The 22,484-nt window shown below is 44.9% G+C and overlaps 1 protein-coding gene across 1 annotated transcript in view; it reads right to left on the reverse strand.

Annotated features, from left to right (window-relative positions):
* Positions 1-22,484, reverse strand: part of LOC147729326 (uncharacterized) — a 354,664-nt gene that overhangs the window by 322,861 nt on the left and 9,319 nt on the right. The window contains exon 3 of the mRNA XM_086959822.1: positions 7,820-7,842. Within this exon, the coding sequence (XP_086815948.1) occupies positions 7,820-7,842 (23 nt within the window). The remainder of the gene's footprint in view (positions 1-7,819; positions 7,843-22,484) is intronic.

Consider the following 22,484-nt stretch of genomic DNA (forward strand, 5'->3'; position numbering starts at 1 on the left):
ACAGAGTGTCAATATGCAGCGGCCAGACTGGTACTTAAATTACCAAGAAAGTCCTCTGCCTCGGCTACACTTAAGATTTTACTTTGGCTGCCATTACATAAGAGGATCTTGTTCAAAACCCTTTTAACAACATTCAGAGCCCTTAATAAAATAGGACCTAAGTACCACTCAAGATGCTCCCATTACGACCCCCCAAGAAGTCTGCGATCTTCAGGCGGAAATCTAATTACCATCCCCAGATTTCATTATAAAACAAAAGGGGGAAAAACCCTTTCTGTGTTGGCATCAAAGGCTTGGAATGCTATGCCGAAAGAACTCATATTGATTACCCATGATAATGGTTTTAGGAAACAACTGAAGACATGGATTTTCAATCTGTCTGATGTCTTTGTAATGGCCTCTATCTAGTTCCCAGCACTGGACGATACACTATTTCAGCGCCAGGTTGCTCCTTTCGGAGCGACAACAAGCGCTTTATAAATACTCCATACAAATACAAATACAATAGCTTGGGCATTGCTGAAATTTCTTTGCTTTGATAGTGCTTGTTTGATGTTGAAGGGGTCTTGCTGAACAAATGTGGAAGTGATAGTGAGAAATAGTTGAGGAGCTTTGAAGTGAAGCAAAGATATGGTGTAATGTCCAGAGCTGCGAACAGGGGAACCAGGTTTGAATCCTGTAGTCGGCTGAACAGTTCGTGATTCTGGGAAAATCACTTTCGCTACCCCCTGTGTACGACAATGAAAGTTTCGTTGTGTAATGTAACTGGTGAGCACTTAAAGCACCCCAATACAATTGGCTGGTGTTAGCACTATGGCAAGATGGAGGACGGACCAAGCTCTCCAATACCACTGGATTGTACAAAATATTGAAAAAATAAAAGCGACAGTGACGAGGGAGATAGTGGAGTGTGTCAACCTGGGAAGCAAGAGAGGATGGGGAGATGGGCAAACAATGACAGAAGGCGGAAGGAAGCAACAATGAAGGTGGAAAAATACCATAATTGAAGCAGGATCAGCGACAAAATAACATGTGTCATTGTGGAATGTAACTGGTGAACGCTTAAACAGCTCCAGTACAATTGGCTCAGGATCACACTATGGCAAGACGGAGGATAGAGCGAGCACTTCACTTCCATGTGATTGTCCAAAAAAAAAAGAAAAAGAAAATGCTATTCGTGTTTTAACAACTTTTTAAGAAATGCATTAGTTTATGTACACACACATGTATTTTAGTGGTATGTGTGTATGTGTACAAGGAGTTGGCCTGAAAACACAAGTAGTATGGAGTGTTTGAAAACAAAGTAAAAATTGGTGCGCATTCTGGGAGCAGTGTATGGAGACATGTACTCAGTCCCTGTGCTATTGGAGGGCAAAACACAAGAGGGCATTAAGCCTGCATGCCATGACAAATGACATCATAGAAATTGTGAGTGAAACTGAAGTTTACCAATGGTAAGTGATGGGTGGCTTTGTACTCCACAGAAGAACACAACACGTCTCTACGAGACAGCACATGCGCTGTCTAGCTGAGCAGCGCATGCGCTGTCTACCAGAGACCTAAATTAATGTGGCGTACAGGGCCAGAGCTGACTACTGTGGAATTGGTAAACCAGGTTTGAGTTTTGAAATCCTTGATTATGGGCATATCACAGCTGACCTCCTGGTCCCACGTCAACGACGAAGAGACATGCAAGGTCATGAACTCCATCCGCTCAGGATCTCCAACAGACCCCTGCCCACACCACATTTTAAACATAGCGGACGCAACCATTGCACCCCAACTGCAGAAGATCATGAACATCTCCTATGACACAGCAACAATCCCGGAAAGCTGGAAGCACGCCGAAATCAACGCCCTCCTCAAGAAGCCCAAAGCGGACCTTAAAAACCTCAAGAACTTCCGGCCCATCTCCCTGCTCCCCTTCCCGGCGAAGGTCATCGAGAAAATTGCCAACATGCAGCTGACCCGCCACCTCGAGAACAACACCATCCTGACCCATCCCAGTCCGGATTCAGATGCAACCACAGCACCGTGACTGTCCTCATCGCCGCCACATACGACATCAGGCGCCAGCTGAACAATGGCCAAACTTCAGCCCTCATCCTCCTGGACCTGTCAGCTGCCTTCAACACGGTCTGCCACTGCACACTAAGAACACGCCTCCAAAAAGCTGGTTTCCAGAAAAAGGCCCTGGACTGGGCCACGTCTTTCCTCACCGGCAGAACCCAGAGAGTACGCCTTCCGCCCTTCCGCTCCAAAGCCACCGATATCATCTGCGGCGTACCCCAGGGCTCATCCCTCAGCCCGACCCTGTTCAACATCTACATGGCCCTCCTCCCACAAGTGGCCCGCCAACACTACCTGAACATCATCTCCTACTCTGACGACACCCAGCTCATCCTCTCCCTCACCAAGGACCCGCACACCGCCAAAACCAACCTCCACGAGGGAATTAAGGCCGTCGCCGAGTGTGGTGAGAAGCAGCCGCCTGAAACTGAACTCGGACAAAACTGAGGGCCTCATCCTAGGCCCCACCCCCTCTGTGTGGGACGACTCCTGGTGGCCGACCACACTGGGAGCAGTCCCAACACCCACGGACCACGCACCCAACCTAGGATTCATCCTCGACTCCTCCCTCTCCATGGCGAAGCAGGTCAACGCTGTATCCTCCTTCTGCTACAACGCCCTCTGCATGCTTCGCAGGATCTACAAGTGGATCCCGACCGTAGCAAGAAAAACAGTGACCCAAGCCCTCGTCAGCAGCAGACTGGAGTACAGCAACACACACTACGCAGGAATTCCGTCCAAACACGTCCGACGACTACAACGCATCCAGAACGCCTCTGCCCGACTGATCCTCAACATTCCCCGCCGTAGCCACAACACCCCCCACCTCAAAGACCTGCACTGGCTCCCCGTCAACAAAAGGATCACCTTCAAACTCCTCACCCATGCACACAAAGCACTCCACAACACTGGACCAGCCTACCTGAACGACAGACTCAACTTCTACACCCCCGCTCGCCAGCGCCGCTCTGCCAGCCTCGCCCTTGCTACCGTGCTGTGCATCCAACGAACGACCTCTGGCGGCAGATCCTTCTCCTTCCTAGCCGTCAAGACCTGGAACACCCTCCCCACCCACCTACAACAGACCCAAGACCTGCTCACATTCAGAAGGCTCCTCAAGACCTGGCTCTTCGAACAGTAGCAGCACCCCTCCCATCCCCCCCGCCCCACCACACCCCTTTACCGTCTTGAGACCCTCACAGTAAAGTAGCGCGCTCTACAAGTTCACTGATTGATTGATTGATTGATTGATCACTTAATCTGGCCGTTCCTACAAAAATGAATATGTCCTTGTGTAAAGTAACTGGTTCTAATGTAGCCCTTCAATGACTTTGGGTGCTGTTGGTGATGTATAGAACTGCACAAAAAAATAACTGTTGCTTATTTAAAGTGGTGTAATGCCTTCATGTGGTGTTGGCGCTACATAAAACTGCACAACAAAAATTTGAAAAACAGAGTCATGGAGGAGGGGATCTGTGCAACAGAGTTTAGCCGCGGCAAGCAGCGGGGGGTGGGTCAGGTGGACAGGCAACCAACAGCAAATACAGGAAGCCCTGGGGAGATTAAGTGATTTAATCTTAAACACAAAATGTGTAACCGTGGACGAGGCTATGGAGCCACTGTGCCATCCTCTTGGGGAATTATGTGGCGTATGGGCCAGAGCTCCCTACAATGAATCTGGGAAACCAAGTTTGAGTTTTTGCATCTGCTTCACATCCTTGATACTGGGCAAAAAACGTGATCACCCCGTGCATGCAAAAATGTATGTTTCCTCTTGAAAAGTAACTGGGGTCAATGTAACCCATTCTAATACTTTTGAGTTGTGTTGACGCTATATAAAACTTCACAAAAAAAGTAACTGGTGCTAATGTAAAGCACTCCAATACCTTCGGGTGCTGTTGGTGCTATATAACACTGCATTAAAAAAAATGAAAAACAGTGTCCTGTGAGGAGGGGATCTGTGCAGCGGAGTTTAGTGGAGCAAGCAGCGCTGGGTGGGAGGTGGGCGGGCAACCAACAGCAAATGTGAGCTGCCAGGGGGAAATTAAGTGATTTGGCCTTTATCACAAAATGTGGGGCTGAGGCTAGGGAGACTGTGGCGTCCTATTGGGAGAGGTCGTGGTTTAATGGCCACAGCTTCTGACTATGGAGTGGGAAACTGAGTTTGAGTTTCTACATTGGCTTTCATCCTTGATTTTGGGCAACTCAATACATCTCCCTGTGCCTACAAGATGAATGTGTCACTGTGTAAAGGAACTGGTGCTGTAGGCAATTGCTCCACTACCTTTGGGTGGTGTTGGTGATATATAAAGCTGCACAAAAAACGTGAAATAATCAATGTCTGGGACTGATTTACGGTAGTGAACATATGGAAATGCATAGCATCAGCATCCACATCAAAAGGACTAATGTTGCCATGGACAGACCTTGATGATTTCAAGACTCAGCCTGGCTCCTTTGAAGAGAATTCAAGTTAAGCAGCAATGCCGCTCGGAAAGACTTCACCAGTAGCTATACAGAAAAAGGACATTAAAAGACAAAACACCACCATTCAATATAGCAAAACAGACGAGAGTGGGTGTTTAAAGCAGTGGCAGGTTTGAGAGATTTGTGGATTGGGCAAGCACCGGGAGGTGCGCAGGAGGGAAGAGGTGGGGCAAACGAAAAGCAGCAACAAAGGGAAAACAATGACAGGGAGGGGGCGATCAGTTGACGGGGCACAACGGCGAGTGGGAGGAGACAGAGCTGGTGAAAGCACAATCACTTTATAGAATGCTGAAAAAGAAAGAAAAATCAAGGTCCTGTACTGGCCATAAACACAGGAGCAGTGGATGTTTACTTGGTCCATGCTCTGAAGGGAGAGCTAAAAACATGGCCATGCATGCCAGGGAAAATAGTGACCATGAATATAAGAAGACGATGGAGCGAGCAAACGGGATGCATGTGTGCAGGCTGTGAAGGCCACAGATTAAACACAACATGTCTCTTCGACACAAGGCATGCCCTATCTAGCCGAGATCTAATAAACACAAGAGTTGCAGTAAGAACACTTAGTGAACAAAGTATTAAAACAATTTCAACACTGCAACCTTAATTCTGAAGTTTCCCACATGGAAGTGATGTAATCAGTCTCTTTTCTGCAAACACCTCTAGGCAAGCTGTCTTAGCACTAAAAGAGTTCCTAAAGTGCCTCTTACCTGCTCATGGTCAAAGATTGCTCTACACCTTGTACTTTTCTGTACCCAGTAAATATGGTTGCACCTTCACGTAATTCTATAAACCTTACACATCATGTGAATGCCTATACGTTAATAACTGATACTAATACAACGTTGTACAGTAATAGCAATATACGTTTAAGTATAAATGAGAAATACACATTAAGAATAAATGAATATATGAAAAGCAATGGGCGTGCATTAGATATTGTGAAGTTTACTTCGTACCACGCATGTCTAGCATAGGTTTGATGTTACAAGGACACCCTTCTAGTTCAAATCCTACAGTTAGACAATTCTGATGTGTGCTGTAAGGTTCAGGTGAAATGCTTGGAGAAAGCAGAACATTTCTCCGGATTCGTGCCTGACTCAAAAAGGCATTATTCTTTTATGCAAAGCCGAGTCTGACAATCATTTTAGATCTGGATTTATACAAAAAAACATGAGTGATAGGGTTGGAATACATAAGTGATATCCACAGAATGCCAAAAGTACTGCCAAGGAGAGCAAATCAACACAAAGTGCCATTTATGCTACTTTAAAGGTGAGTTTCGGGCTTTCAAAATTTAGAACAGGAACGGAAATACTGTATCAGGACTCAGCACTGATTTGATTTACTGAAAGACTTTGGTTTGGTGCGAAAAATGAATACATCTTCTCAATTGTGTTTTAATATGGTTTAGAATTGCTAATGGTAATTTAAACAGCCTTCTCTATGAAAATACCTTTTTGTCAACAATCAACAGAAAAGCAGTTGAGGTGAACATATGTTTGTGTTGTATGTGGGAGTTCCCTGAATCAGTTGCAAGGTCCCCGTCTATTCTCACAATGTGAATTGCAGCAAGCATATTGCCCAGAAATTAAATCTATAATCACTTTTGTTTTCCATGGCTCTCAGTGCGTCCTCATTTATCAGTGCTGTGCTGTAGCAAAGGTGGGAAACAAAAGCTGGTTTTGAATTTTGCTACATCATAAAGGAATTTCAAATTGCTCTGACAGGGCTCTCCAAGACCCTGTCAGTCCAGCATTAGCTCTCTGCTCCAGTAGAGATCATAGAGCATGGCTTTGGGAGGAGAGTAGAGGGGCAGAGAAGCCACATATGGTGGGTAGATGGCATTAGGACAGATATATTTTTATCATTTGGGACAGGGATGGGAGTTCTTCATGGCTTCCTTATTACTCCTCTGCTCGTTTTTAGGGGTAGGTGATTTGAGGGCAATACATAACATTCATTTATAGATGGGTATTCAGTGAATAATGAGTATATTTTTAACTTTAGGATTCAGACTAACATCAAATCTTTTTGTGTATATGATGGCACCCTGAACCCTTTTGTGAAAGCCATCCATGTAATTCACAGTTATCCATCTATAATTCTACATATGATGTATGTGATTCTGTTATCCCTGTATACATGGCAATCACTGATTTCATTATAATCAATGACTTGTGACACACCCAGTCACCTGTTATAAAGAAAAGGCATCAGAATTGGACTATTTTTAGTTATTTCTCATGTCACAAAGCCTCCTGCTAGAGCCAAGGTGCATGGCAGGTCGAGTCACAGACCATGATTGATGCAGCTGTTTAAAGCAAGGAAAACAGAATGTTTCTGTCTTCTTCTGCTCTATTTTAACAGTTTACCATGATAAGCAGGGAGAACATGTTTATTTATGCTTCTTTTTTAACTCCTCAGTCAGATGGATGCTAGAGGTTTTCTGCATGTTTCCACACATTCTAAGCTAGTGGGCTTTTTTTAAATAAATGACTTCTATTGAACTGTTTCTTATATCTGTTTGAAAGAAATATCTAACAGATTTTGATACATTTAATTTTGAACCAGAGATTTTATGTTCCCTCTTCATGCTTGCAAACATGCTAGCTCTTTCAGATGAAAGAGCTATGCATCAAGGATTTAAATAGTTGGTGGGAAAGATGATGAAATAGCCATCTAATAGTCTGCAGACTTGGCTCTTCAAATCTTAGTTCTTTTGCCAGTTCTCTCAGCTCTCCTATCGGGACGGCCCCGGGAAACCACTTGGGATAACTGTGCGCCTTTCAAATTCAAAATACAAATACTAATGTAACATATGGGATAAAATACCCCCTGGTGTACGTAATAAGGATATTGCAAGGCACCTTGGAGTTCCATAACATTATAAAGAAACTCAGCCTTTGGCCTCGTTTCTCTATATGGTTATGCCATTCCTCAGTGACTTGCAATATCCTGATAATGTGTGGCACAGCGTACTTTATCTCTTATATTTATTCTGGCATTTTGTGGTGCCCTACTGATCGAAAGGTTCCTGTCTTTAAATACAGGATTTCCAGAACACGTTACATGAACGAGATTTTACAATAGCTGCTATATTGATAAAAAGTATTTCATTTAAAATGTTTAAATAAAATATCAGCTGTAAAGTATACCTTGCAAACAAAATTGGATTTCTCTTACTGCATTGGTCTAATGAAAGAATCAAAGGTTCATGACAATACTTTAACAAAAAGAGTCATTTGACTTTGTCACTCACCGACTTTGAATTATCCTTGGCACCTGTATGAACAAAAAATCAAACATTATTAACATTGCTTTCATATTCTTGCAGGGTTGCTAGAATGTCTAATTCCCCAATGAATTTTCCTCTGTTCTGGCTTCTAATGCCTCAGCCTTCTTTTGCTTTGGAACTCATAAATGTCCTTCTTAAAAGGCCCAAACTTTCCTGCCTCCTTTTGCTTACATGATTCTACTGTGACCTTGTCATGTACATCTGTATGTTTCTGACCATTTTACATTCGATTTCCCTTTGTTTCACTATTTCTTAAAGCCTGAAAAGGCATTTGTGCATTTGAAAAGAATTTGGGGCTTTGTTTTCTTTCCACTATCTTTCTCGTTTTCACATTTCCAATACGTACACATCATTTTGATCCAATAGTTCAAGGGTTTGACTCACCTATTGATACACACGCACATGCCCTCTCCGCCACTGTCTCATGCTAGGATTGCTGGTCTGGTGAGGGCTTGGCTACTACCAATGTACCTAACAAAGTGTCTGAGGTTTACAGTTACAAACCCTCATATTCTGAAAATTAGAACTTTTACTATGTACTGGTAATTTGCCCTAAATGCACAATTTAAGGTGACAAATTATTTTTGAATACTGATGACTTTTCTGGTGAATATAGTCATAACTTATTAATTAATAATGTTTAGAAGTGTGTTTAATACTGTAGTTTAGTTATGCCATGTTTTCCAATGGCAATATTTTATTACATTGGATGATACTCCAGCTTATTAACCCTTCCAATCAATGTCCTTCTGAGAGTCTTCTCTCTTCACAGTTTTCTTGGAACATAGGACACTGTGATGTAATTGGTTATTTTCCTTAGAGAACTTGTATTATGAATCGATTTTTCTTTGTGTTCCCAAATAATTATTCTGAAGGATTCTTCTGCTGGAAGTTCAGATGTAGGTTTGCTAGCATACTAATTTACAAGTCTTTGGGCCAGATGTACGACCCACCAATTTGCGACTTGCAAATTGCGTCACATTTGCGACTCACAATATGCGACTCGCAAATTGGGATGTACAACTGTGTCTCATTCCCTGTTTGCGATTCCTATTGAGGTCAGTGTTTGCGATTCCTAATGGGGTCACAATGCCTGCCTCATTAATATTGATGAGGCAGGCACAATTTGCAACCCCATTGGGAATGGCTAGCAGTCACAGGGATGGTGGCCTGCTGGGGTCAGCAGACCACCATGTCTGTTACTGCTTTTAAATAAAGGAGTTTTTTTTAAATGCAGCCCGTGTTACTGCTTTTAAATAAAGGAGTTTTTTTAAATGCAGCCCGTTTTCCTTAAAGGAAAATGGGCTGGATTTAAAAACAAAGAAAATTGAAACTTTCCAGTTTCATTTTTTAAGGGCAGGCAGTGGTCCCTGGGACTACTTTCTGCCCTTAAGAAATATTTTTTAAACTATTCAGAAAGGGGAAGAGGACCCTTTCCTGAATGGTTTACCCCCTACTTGAAGTAAATTGCAGTCGCAAAATATTCATACATACAAATGCGATTCGCTATTAGGATGGGACACCCCTTCCTACTAGCGAGTCACAAACCTCATTTGACAAATCAGTAAATTTTACAGATTCACAAGATGAGGGTTCTACAAGGGCATGCCCTAAATATTGCTGTCACAAAAGGGCTGATTGCCCGTTTGCGACCGCAATGTAGGGTCGTACACCTGGCCCTTTGTCGGAAAAGGTTTCATATTGTATTGTATATCTTGGGATTATGTTGTTGATGTGGAAGCTAATGGAAGATTTTGTCTGCCTTAGAAATGGATTTGTTTTATAATATTTTTGTGAAGATCCCAATTCTGATTTGTCCAACATGTGTTATCACAATTCCAACCTTGGGGAATTTGCATTTTTTGCGTATTATCCATGTGTAAATTGTGTATAAAAACCCTTGGTTTGGAGGTGAGCCAGAGTCATTCACTTCTCCCTTTAGTGATCCTGTTGGTACACCTTGTCAATGTGACAGTTAGTACTTAGAGACTTTTTGTTTTACCCACAGGACGCCATTACAGATTCTGGGGCATATTTATCAAATAGTTTTCTCGCCCTTGTGCCATACAATGGGGCACAAGAGCGAGGCAACTACTAAGTTGGAATTTTCAAGCCACACAATGCCACCTTGCATGGCCCTGAGTTGCTTGATAAATCCAGTTTAACACAACACAGCGCAAATCCCACATATCCACCCATGGACTTTGGTGCATTACCAGATTTTCCATTGCTGGCAGACCTGGGAATGTGTCAAGATGCTACGCCTCCTCAAATGAGGTGTAATGGGGACAAATATCTTAATGTCACCTCTTAATTTTCCTCTTTCTATGATTGATGCATTTTGCAGCACATATAGAAAGAGGAAAATTCCTCAGCTTGTTTTTGTGTAAAAAGGTATTTCTTTCTGCACAGAAACAATCCTGTCTGCAATGCGGGCACCCTTGCATTGTGTTGCTAGTGGGCCTGCATTGGTGCAAGGCTCACATTGTGCACCGGCACAGGAAAAGGACAGGAATGCACTGTATCATGTTAATTACAGCAAATTCCTGCCCTTTCCCTTTCACGCAGCTCAGCAAGTTGGCTTACTGTGCTGCGTAAAATAATGATAAAATGCTCCGTCTTTTTTTTTTTATTGGAACGTAGCCTCATTTGTAGTTCCTGACTTTGTATTCTGTATCCTAGTCTTCATGGGTTCTGCATTCTCATTTTTCTGTAGAGTGTATTTTAAAGATTTATAATAAATTGTTAAGCTAGTTATTGGACTAGAACATAGTTATTGAGTTGAGTGGACACAGTCATTTATTAATTACTCTATTTGATGGACATGATTTTAAAAAGGGTGGTGATTCTTATAGCTAGATCGAAGGTGCTTGAGCTCAGCCACTGTATTTAATATTTGGGCTGATCTAAATATTGGGGTTTAGGTGAAAATTGTGGTTCATCTCCCATAATGCTAAAGCATTTGGGGAGTTTTTAAAGTTTTACCAACTCCTAAAATAGGATTAGAACTGCATACTGAATCACCCTTTTTAAGTGTGTGTTGAGGGACTACCTTCCAAATAGTGAATCTGTATCATACCTATCAGTAGTTTGCAAGAAATATTGGATGCAAACCATTGATAAGTTAACAATTTCCTAATTTGAGGTGGTAATTGATTGGCAAAGGGTGAGAAAACCCTTTTAGGCCACTTCCCCTTTATAAAATATGCTGGAAACATCAAGGGGAACAGGCAGTTGTAGAGGGACCACTGTCTACTCTCACTGAAGTTTTTCAAAAGTGAACACCTTTGTATGGAAACCAGACTGAGTTTTGCTTTTAGATTCCAATTTAGTAATGCTGGTCTGCTGCCTCTTGAAGAACATCATACTTGTTGTTGCAGTCAATTGGCGCAAGTCTGAATTTGTGGCCTGACTAATTTTCATTAGGCTTGTTGTTTTGGAACCCACTCATGGGGCCCGATTCACAGAATGAACTTAAGACTCAATCCTAAACTTACTACTATTTTGGTATTCACAGAATGCACTTACTAATTTTGGCATTCACAGAATGAACTTACTACTTTTGGTATTCACAGAAGTTAGGATTTTGTCTTAAGTTTGTCTTAAAACAGACTTAAGACAGACTTAAGACAGACTTAAGACAAAATCCTAACTTCTGTGAATACCAAAAGTAGTAAGTTCAATCTGTGAATGCCAAAAGTAGTAAGTGCATTCTGTCAATACCAAAATAGTAGTAAGTTTAGGATTGAGTCTTAGGTTCATTCTGTGAATCGGGCTCTTAATTCTTATTTTTTGAATCAACCTATTAGTACAGAGATCACTTGCCAAATCAGATACTGGCTACAAAAAGTCTAGTTTCAAATTATGACCACATTTTGTGGTAGGATATTTGTACATTTGAACCCTGGTTACAATTTCCCCCACTTTCCAATAGCAACCTATGAAAAATCAGTTATTCTGTCTCTTTAGATACAAGGCTCTCCCACAAATTATGGCCTTACACATTTTCTGAAGTGGATCAAGCACATAGTTGTACATATCTCCTCGTGTGTATTCATATTTGTTCCTCCATTACCGTTTACATCCTTAGTGAGTACTCTTATCTACCTCCACTGACACACTTTCTGCCTGGGCACAGTGGGCAGTCATCATCCTAAGAAATCCAAACTGTGTGTTGTTTATGGAACGTCTGTTGTTTAAGCTTGGCTGCAAGCTTGGAGACTTGGCTGACTCTGAGGCAGGGCCTATTGCTCAAGGGGGGCTCTTTGGAGAACTATTTATCCAAGAGGTAAGGAAATTTGTGAACACCTTCACCTCCCTGGACAAAGCTCAGACCTCCAAAAAGAGGAGTTTACCCTCCCGGTTTTCCATTGGGCTGGCAATGGCATGAGCTGCCTGAGCTGCCTGACCTGCCATCCTAACTCTTAATACCCTCCCAGAGGACAAGGCTCCCACAGATGCAGGACCAGGCCAAATTAGCCAATTAAAACCCCACCCTAGGGCAGTGTGGCAGGGGTTCCAGGGGTGCAAGTGCCCCCAACAGTTCCAGTGAGAGTTCTCTCTTCTTTCCTCTTAAGAGTAGGAAGCAGCTGGCAAATTTTTTCCTGGCTTGGACTTTCATCACAAGCGAAACCTGGGTTCTGCAGACAGTGTGGGGGGTTCAATTAGAATTTGACAGTTCCCCCTGGCAGGCCATGTCCCTGTGGCTGCTCCATTTTAAGGAGGCCAAAGTGGTGCTGGTGGGCGGTGAAGTAAAATCCCACCTAGCCAAACAGGCATCTACTGGTCCGTACTGCATCCGCAGGGTTTTATGAACAAAGGCCACTGGAGGCCAGGGGCTGGTTATCAACCTCGCAAGTTCAACAAGTGGCTTGTCTACCGCCACTTCAAGATGGAGAGGATTCACCTCCTGCTGGATGTTATTTGCCCCCGGGATTGGAAGGTACGCTTGGACCTCAAGGGCGCCTATCTCTCGATCCTAGTTTCCCCTCCTCACCGCAGTTCCCGTAATTAGGCCAGACATACAAGTTCGCCACCCTGCCTCCCGGACTCTCATCTGCCCATGGGGTTTCATGAAGGTTCTCAGGCCAGTCGTAGAGCACTTACGGGAGCAGGGACTCTGGCTTATCATCTATCTCAACTACATCCTCATCATGGCACACTGCCCTCACAAGCTGTCACAGCAGTTACGGACCATGGTGGATCTTCTACAGAGCATGGGTTTTGTAGTGAACGAAACCACGTCCCTCCTAACTCCTTCTCAGAAGGTAATTTTTCTGGGTTTCTTCATAGACTCTGTGGAGGCTACTCTCAGCCTCCCATCTTGGACTTTGACCATGCAGTGGGTTTCACTGATCCACCTGGCCTGCTGGTGGGCCTTCCATTATCTTCAATTCAGGTTATTTTTCCCGAGCCTCTCCATTGTCGTACCTAACAATGGCGAAAGGCTGCGTACCTGCGTAAGAGCCTTCTTGCTCTCAGCAGTAGCCCTCTCGGAGGAAGGGTGAGCCGAGATCGGTTGGTGATAGACCAGCATGGAGTCCTGGAATGGACGGGCAATCTTCGGGTCTGTTTCGGACATAGTCATAGAGTCAGACATCAGCTGATCAAGGTGGGGCACCAGATGTGGTGAATATTTCACGGCAAGGTCGATTTCTCCACACGACCAACAGTTGCAAATAAACTGTCCTGAGCTGTTGGCAATCACTGAAATTCTAGACCAAAAACGAAGTCCAGGCTTGTGTACATGTGAAGATGGACAACGTATCAGCAGTTCGATACATCAACTATTTGGGTGGTACTTCGTCGAAGGCCCTCCGACTTGGCCATCCATTTCTGGCAATACGGCCTGTATCATTGGATTGTGTTCAGGGCAGCATACTTGCCAGCCTAAGCCAACCAAGTGTCCAATTTATTGTCCTGCAATTTCTGGGATTCGAGCCTTTGGAAACTCCACTCGACGTTTTTTTCTTCCCTTCAGGAGAAATAGGGACCTTTGACGGTTGATCTCTTTGCGTCCAGGCTGGACCATTAGTTGTCCAGGTTTTGCAGCTGGAAGTCGGATCCCTTCATGGAAGCTGTTCCTTCCTTCATGTTCATCTTCCTTCAAGATTGGTTGCTGTAGGGGGGGGGGGAGTGCGTTTCCCCCGTTCGCGATGATTATAAGAGCCTTGGCGCAGGTCAGGCATCAGAGAACGGAGGTGGTGATGGTCACTCCTCTGTGGACATCTCAAGGCTGGTTTCCGGTTCTTCTAAGGATCATTCCAGGTGATTTTCCAAACCTTATCCCTCAGTACCAGAGAAACTGCTCAATACTGATCATCAACCTCATCCATTGATCCTGGGGGTGTGCTGTCACTCATGGCGTGGAGGATTATAGGGGATGATTGTCACTCCCAGGCCTTTCCGACCTGGTTGAGGGATTCCTATTTAGAGCCTGGGCCGATAGCATGGTCAAACAATACAGAGCCTCCTGGCAGAGGAGGGTTTGGCCAACAGGTTGGGCAATTCCTTTTGCTCCACTATTTTGGCAGGACACCTTTCAGTGTGCGGTTCTCTCGATCAGGAAGCACCCTTTTGTGTGCTGACTGTTTGAGGGCATATGCCCGCCTCTTCCTCCCGGCACTGTGGGACACCAGCTTGGTTCTGAAACTTTTATTGTCCTGGCAACCGAACCGCTTTTTGTCCGGAAGGAACTCTTGGCTATGTTGGCCAATGTGTAAAAAATGTAATGATGATACTTGTAAAGTGCACTGTTACCCCATCTCGGGGTGTCCTGGCGCTGAAGACCGCTGGGGAACCCGTCCTGGCTTTCCCTGTGAGATGGTCCCTTCTGGGTATCTCCAAGGTGAAACCAGGCATCCCCGGCGTCTGTGGGGGGCCGTTGTAGAGATGAGGCAAGCCTAATGCCCAGAGTTGCTGAGTGTGATCCCTGGTTAGAGTAGGCACCGAGGCGAGAATTGTCAAGTCCGTTGACACTGGTCCACGAACCTGCCGCGCTGGGAATTGAACCCTGGACCCGGGCCGTTCTCTGCTTCCGGGTCTGCCGCCTCTAACCAGTGAGCCACACCACTCTACTTTGCCTGATTTCCTATCAAAGGGTCTCTGATATGTGAGTACTGGATGTAATAAGATGCACCTTTTCATATTCTGGTTTTACTTATGTGGGACCAAGATAGTTTTCTACCCTGCCTTTCCCGACTCCCCCATGTTGTGCATCATGGGGTGCCCTAAGGAATATGAGGAGATGTCCGCAGAGTTTCGTCTTCGAGGGGAGCAGCAACTTCTCATATGGTGGTGTGCTCGCCCACTATCGCTCGATGGTGCCCACTACTGCTTGGTGGGTCAGATGGGTAATACACGGAGCTGGTACTAACCTACGCAGGTCTGGGTGCCATTCGGCTCGCAGTGCAAAAGCTACCAAGACCTTCACACTAGGGGCCTGATTGGAGCATATGCTCAGTGCTGCAGATTGGTCTTCTCACTGGTCTTCAGATAATACCGCTCAATCAAACCGGTTTCCGCAAAATGACTAGTACATCTACAAATATCTTTGCAATTTCACTAATAATTGATGCAGCATAAGCCTCCAAGTTACATGTACACCTGTGTTATATTGATTTCAGTGCTGCCTTTGACAATGTCAAGAGAGGCAGTCTATGGGGGAAACTGGCGCGATGAGGCATGCCACAGACCATCTAAAACATGCTGATACACACGGACACCTGGGTGCAGGTGAAACTAGGCGAAACTAGGCGGTAGCACCCACCTTTCCTCGCAATACCAACTACAAAATGACTGAAACAGGGTTGTGTGCTTGCACCAACCCTGTTCAATTTATTCATGGCTGACCTTCCAAATGTGCTTGACGCCTGTAACTCCCACACTCCAAGGGTGGGAGGGAGAACAGGAACCAACAGACGATGTAGTTCTGCTCAGTCATACTTATATCAGTCTCAAACACCTATTAAGTGAAATGCAGAAATACACAACAGAAAATAACTTAAAAATAAACCTGAGCAAGAAAACAACAATGTCAATAAATAGCAAAAAGAACACAAAAAACAGGTTCCTTGGCGGCACTAAAATTGACCATGCTTGTGAGTATAAGTATCTAGGAGTTATATTTGAAAAGGAAGGGTCGTTTTGGTGCCAAAACGAGGAAATAAGAAGGACAGGTCTATTGACTGCCCTGACGATGAAAAATCTTGCAAACCAATTGATGGGTCTAGCCCGGGACCAGGGTTCAATTCCCCGCCTCGGCGGGTCTTGGGCTCAAAATTCCACAGACCTGATAATTCTCGCCTCAGTGCCTGTTCCAATAATAGAGTTCCACTCTGCAACTCTGGGCAATAGCTTGCTTAATCTCCACAACGGCCCCCATAACGCTAAGGATACCTGGCCTCCACCTTGGGGTGCCCAGGAGTGGACGCCTCACAGGGAAAGCCAGGATGGGTTCCACAGCGGCATTCGTACAAGCGCCTTGAGACCCTTGCGGGTGAGTATTGCGCCATACAAGTATCAATTTTATATCATCTCTTGGCACAAGATAAAAAGTGCCACTGCAAACACGCTAAACTATTTGTTGTGGCACGATATACAACACAGGGAGTTCTCCCAGGCAAGAAACCATCTTCAGTTAGCCTTGGATTCTACCTAACTCTCTGGACTTTGGGATGCACTACTCGGCTACCTCAATTTAAAAAAATTAGTCTTGAAAAACATAAAACTATTCTCCTTATTGAAGGACAAGGCAAGCTTCTCGAAAAGATCTCATGGCTGGATGACCCTCAGTTCCTATAAATCACTCGCCCCACAACCATACTTTAATCAGGGCTATCCCAGGGTCATAAAAATGAATTTCCTAAGGTACAGACTGGGGATCCTTCTATGCACCCAGCATCTACCACCATGGCTGAAGAGAAAATGGCAAGATACTTGCAGGCTGTGCAACATCAAGAATAGTCATATTATTCACTTAATTTGCCTATGCGAAGAACTGCACCAAGCAGGGAAATAATTCTTAAAAGAGCATTTTAAACAGAAAGGTATCCGCACTAGAAGGCAAGCAGTGCTGGCCTGCTTAAACCCAGTAAATACTCAACTAAACTGCAGACTGGTAAAATTCTTGATGATGGCTGAACAAAAAATGCCGCAAATATTAAAGAATGCTTCGCAAAGCAGACTATTGGAAGGGTAAAAGGCTTTAGCAGAACCTCATCAAGGATGCCTAGTAGCAGCAGAGGGATAATTTTTGTAATAAGAAGAGACAATTTGATCGGACAAATGGGCAAGCAGGGCTAGAACACAGATAATCTGAAAAAACAAATTTCAGCATCCAGCGATCTATTGACTTTTCTTAACTAGCAAAACCTAACTATGCTATTGTAACAGAAAGTTTCAATTATATATGGGACTCTGAGACAATGATTATCCCTCCTGAATGAAATAGCCCACCTTTGCCTAGTAAGTAATAAATCTTCATACTTCAATGCTGTGTTGGCTATGCTACTGGTAACTGTTGCGATCATTCTCACTGCTTATTTCATTGCATTGCTTTGCTCACAGTGTAAACCTAAACCAGGTGCTGTGATTATTCTGTGTCCTTTGATTGTAGGAATGGATGCAAATAAACAAGAGTTGTGAAAGAGATGAGGTGGCTCTCACGCTTCGAAAGAAGCATAGTGGACACAGTTAACAAACTATGGTCCTACTCTCGTTCCCCTGATTGGTTGAAACCCGGGACTGTTTCCTGTCAGATGGTATGTTTTCTTTTGGACAATCCCAAGGTTTCATGCAAATGGTAGTTTGTAGGTGTTTTATTAAATGGCTGCTAATCATGGAAGTAGAGAGAGTAGAGCATAATTCTCACTTCTGAGTCCTTAATAGAATTGAAACTTTCCGTTACGATAGCTAGGAAATGTTTCATTATACTCAATTCTTTAACCCTCAGACACCAGAGTTCTTTCCATTTGATCTTACGAATATATATTCAATGCCGTCTATTGGTACTCTCCTATCTTGTGCATTTGATGGCTTTATATTTAATGTTGGGGTTGCAACCTGCCAATCAACATCTGACAAGCTTTTGGTTACCTACAGCTCACAGCATCTTCTAAGTGTACCTTTAACTTGGTCAAAAGGAATGCCCCTCCATTTTCATCATTTTAGCGCTAAAGAACAAGTTACTTACTTCGGTAATGCTTTTTCTGGTGGATACAGTATCTGCCTGTGGATTCCTCACCTTGTGAATATCCCCCTGCATCAGCAACGTTTGGAAAATTCTTTTGTAGCACGTCGGCGAAGACCACGTCATAGGAGCACGGCATCACGCGCGACACCGACTGACGTCACTGACTCCTTATTAGGCCTACGTCGGCGTGATGACATCAGTTCAGCCCTTTTTTCTGTGACTTCGAGGCACCCGGACGGACCAATGACAGTAGATATATGCATATACAGTGTACACAGTACATAATATCAAAAATTACACACATAGTGTGTAGCCAATGCATGAAAAACACATTATATATACAAATATAAATATATATATATACATATAAAAACATTAAAATAATGTCATAAACACAGGTATAGAAGAGTAAACAATGGGGAGGGGGGTGGGCATGTGAGGAATCCACAGGCAGATACTGTATCCACCAGAAAAAGCGTTACCGAAGGTAAGTAACTTGTTCTTCTGATGGATACATCTGCCAGTGGATTCATCACCTTGTGAATAGATTCCCACAGCAGTCCCCACTCCCGGAGGAGGGTGTCTACTCTCCTATACCAGAAAATCCCGGAGGACAGAACGCGCATAGTGGCCGTCACCTCCTCACCTCGGTATCCAAGCAGTAATGCTTTGCGAAAGTATGGAGGGAGGCCCAAGTTGCCGCTCTACAAATGTTCTCAATAGGAACACCTCTAGACAAAGCAGATGTAGAAGACATTGCTCTAGTAGAATGGGCTCTTATACCCTCTGGAGGTTCCTTACCATCCAGGGCGTAGCAGATCTTGATGCATAGTATTATCCATCTCGAAAGTGTGCGCTTTTGCACAGCTCTTCCTTTTCTGAAACCAGCAAATCCAACAAACAGCTGGTCATCCACTCAATAGTCCTTTGTCCTATCAAGATAAAAGCTCACCGCCCTCTTAGGGTCCAAACGGTGAAGCCGCTCCTCCTCCTTGGAAGGTTGAGGGGGAGTATAGAAGGTAGGAAGGGTAATGGACTGTCCTAGATGAAAGGGAGTTACCACCTTAGGCAGAAAAGCAGCCCTGGTCCTAAGAACCATACGTTCAGCATGAATGGTCAAGAATGGGGGCTTTGAACTAAGAGCTTGAAGCTCACTTACCCTCCTTGCCGAGGTAATTGCAACTAGGAAAACCGTCTTAAAAGACAACAACCTCAAGGCACAATTATGTAAAGTTGGAAAGGGGAACCCATTAAGAAAGTAAGCACCAGATACAAGTCCCATTGAGGCACAATAAAAGGAGTGGGAGGAAATGTATTTGTTAGTCCCTTTAGAAATCTCAAAACAATAGTAGATTTGAATAAAGACGGCTGATCCGGCAGGCAGAGAAATGCCGACAACGCCGAAAGATAACCTTTCACTGTAGCCACAGCAAACCCTTGCTGCGCTAAAGAAAGAGCAAAAAGAAGTATATCTGACAAACGAGCCCTTAAAGGGTCAATGGACTTCTCCCCACACCAAGTCACAAAATTTAGACTATCCGTATGAATAGATTGACATGGTCGAGTCATGCCTGGCCGATAGAATGACATCCACCACATCTTGTGGGAGAGAAAAGGAATTCAGGTTGCCCCGTTCAATCTCCAGGCATGAAGGTGTAAGGTCTGGAGGTGGGGGTGTAGAACCTGCCCCTCCATCTGAGAGAGGAGATCTGCCCTGAGAGGGAGACGGAGCGGCAGGCATGAGGAGAGGTGGAGAACATCTGTGTACCACACCCTTCTTGGCCAATTCGAGGCGATCAATATGACTTTGGCCCGGTCTTTGCGAATTTTCCTCAGAACCCCAGGAATCAAGGGTATGGGAGGAAACGCGTAAAGGAGCTGTGAGACCCAACTCAACTGAAACGCGTCCCCAAGGCTCCCTGCATCGGAAACTGGAGACTGCAGAATGACGGGCAGTGAGCATTCTCATGAGTGGCGAACAGGTCCACCTGTGGAGTCCGGAAGACGTGACAAACCACCTCTGGATGAAGCCTCCACTCGTGGTCGGCTGAGAACTGCCGACTGAGACTGTCTGCAAGCACATTCAGAACTCCGGCCAGATGATTTGCCTTCAGACAAATCTGATAGTCCTGAACCCAGGACCAGGACCAGAGACGCAGAGCCTCTCTGCAGAGACACTGCAACCTCACTCCTCCCTGCTTGTTGACATACCACATTGCGGTGGTGTTGTCCGTCAGGACTTGAACCGACCGCCCGCGAAGGGAAGGGAGGAAGGCCTTGAGTGCTAGACGTATTGCCCTCAATTCCAGAAGGTTGATGTGAAGCAACTTTTCCTCTGGAGACCAAAGACCCTTGATCTCCAGATCCCCCATATGAGTACCCCACCCTACAGTGGATGCATCCGTTATCACTGTGGCAACCAATGGAGGTAGAAGTAAAGGCTTTCCTTGAGACAGATTGCCTTCCACAACCCACCAAGATACATCCGCCGCAGCTTCTCTGGAGATCCTCACAGACTCCCTGAGATCTCCATTGTGTTGATACCACTGCCTGCGGAGACACCACTGGAGTGCTGTCATGTGCCTGCGTGTATGGTTGACCAACAGAATGCAGGAAGCCATCAGACCGAGCAGGCGAAGGACCTTCAGGACTGGAACGACCGCTCCATTGTAAAACAAACGAATCATTTCCTGTATGTCGCAAATCCGTTGTGGAGAAGGGAATGCCTGACATACAGTTGTATCCAGTACTGCACCAATGAACAGGTTGCGCTGGGAGGGCACCAGGTGAGATTTGGGTACATTTATTGAAAAGTCCAACCTGTACAACAACTGAGTTGTGTCTTGCAGATGATGGAGCACTTTCTCCCTGCGCCTCCCTGTTTGTTGCTGTGCCACATCACATTAGTGTTCTCCATAAGGACCTGAACTGAGTGATCATGAAGGGAGGGAAGAAAGGCCTTGAGAGCCAAACGTATAACCTGCAGCTCAAGAAGAATGAGGTGAAGCAATCTTTCCTTTGAAGACCAAAGGTCCTTGATCTCCAGATCCCCCAGATGAGCTCCCCACCCTAAAGTAGAGGCATCCGTTATCACTGAGAAGGAGACAGGTTGCCTTGAACAATCTACCAAGACAACTCCTCTGCAGTGTCTCTGGAGATTCTGATTACCTCCCTAAGATCTCCGTTATGTTGATACCACTGTCTGCAGTAGCACAACTTTAGTGCCCTCATGTGCAGCGTGCATGGTTGACCAACAGTGTGCAGGAAGCCAACAGACTGGAAAAACCTCTCAGTTTTGAAACAGTGGAATCATAGCCTGTATGTCCAGAACCTTCGGAGGGGGTGGGAAGGTACGACTCACAGTAGTATAAAGAAATGGGCCTATGATCAGGTTGTGCTAAGAGGGCACCAGATGAGATTTGGGTACATTTATTGAAAAACCCAAGTCGAACAACAGTGGAGTGGTTGATTGCAGATGATGAAGCACCATCTCTGGTGACCATAGGGGAAAACAGTAATCCTTGACCTTCTGAGATGCGCTGCCACCACTGCCATCACTTTTGTGAATACCCTTGGCTCAGATATAGGACTGAACGGAAGGACCGCAATCTGATAATGCTGAGACCCCACCGTAAAACGGGGATACCTCCAATGCGACTTCGGTATGGGAATTGAAAATATGCATCCTGTAAAATGATCAACACCATCCAGTCTTCCTTCAGCAGCGTCAACATCTTGAACTTGTCCTGTTTTATCACAAAATTAAAAACCATGAGGTCTAGGATTTGCCTCAACCACCCGTCCTTTTGGGGAATCAAAATCAAGGGGGTATCCTTGACCCCTTTCCTGCTCTGGAACAACCTCTATTGCATCTTTCTGTGACAGAGTCAGACCTCTTGTTGCAGGAGCAACAGATGGTCCTTCGAACACTAACCCTGGTGAGGAGGGTAAGGAGGGGGAAACTGCCAGTAGGGAAGGGCATACCCATTTTCTACAAGATTCAAAACCCAAAGATCTGGCGTGACATACTTCCAGTTTTGCAGAAAATGGTACACCCGACCTCCCACAGGACAACATACTCCTAGATGGGGGATCTAGAGCTGCTTCTCTGCGGCCCCAGTGGTGGGGACAGGGAGGGAGGAGACCTGTTGGAGAGCAGCCCCTCGCATACGACCTTTTCCCTTCCATCTGTATGACCTATACAGAGGGTTCTGTTTTTGCTGCTGCTGCAGGCCTTAAATGAAGCTGCCTACCCAAAGCCCTGAAATCTTTGGAAACAAAAACCATAGGCAAGGATTGCAAGGTTAAGGATCTAGCAGTAGCTCTGCTATCCTTAAATAATTGTAAAGCTGAGTCAGCCTCGGTCCCGAAGAGTCTAGAGCTTTCAAAGGGAAGATCCAACAGCGTTGCCTGGACGTTGGGAGAGAATCCAGACCT

This window comes from Lissotriton vulgaris, chromosome 2_2 (assembly GCF_964263255.1).
Source record: "Lissotriton vulgaris chromosome 2_2, aLisVul1.2, whole genome shotgun sequence".
NCBI classification, from domain to species: Eukaryota; Metazoa; Chordata; class Amphibia; order Caudata; family Salamandridae; genus Lissotriton; species Lissotriton vulgaris.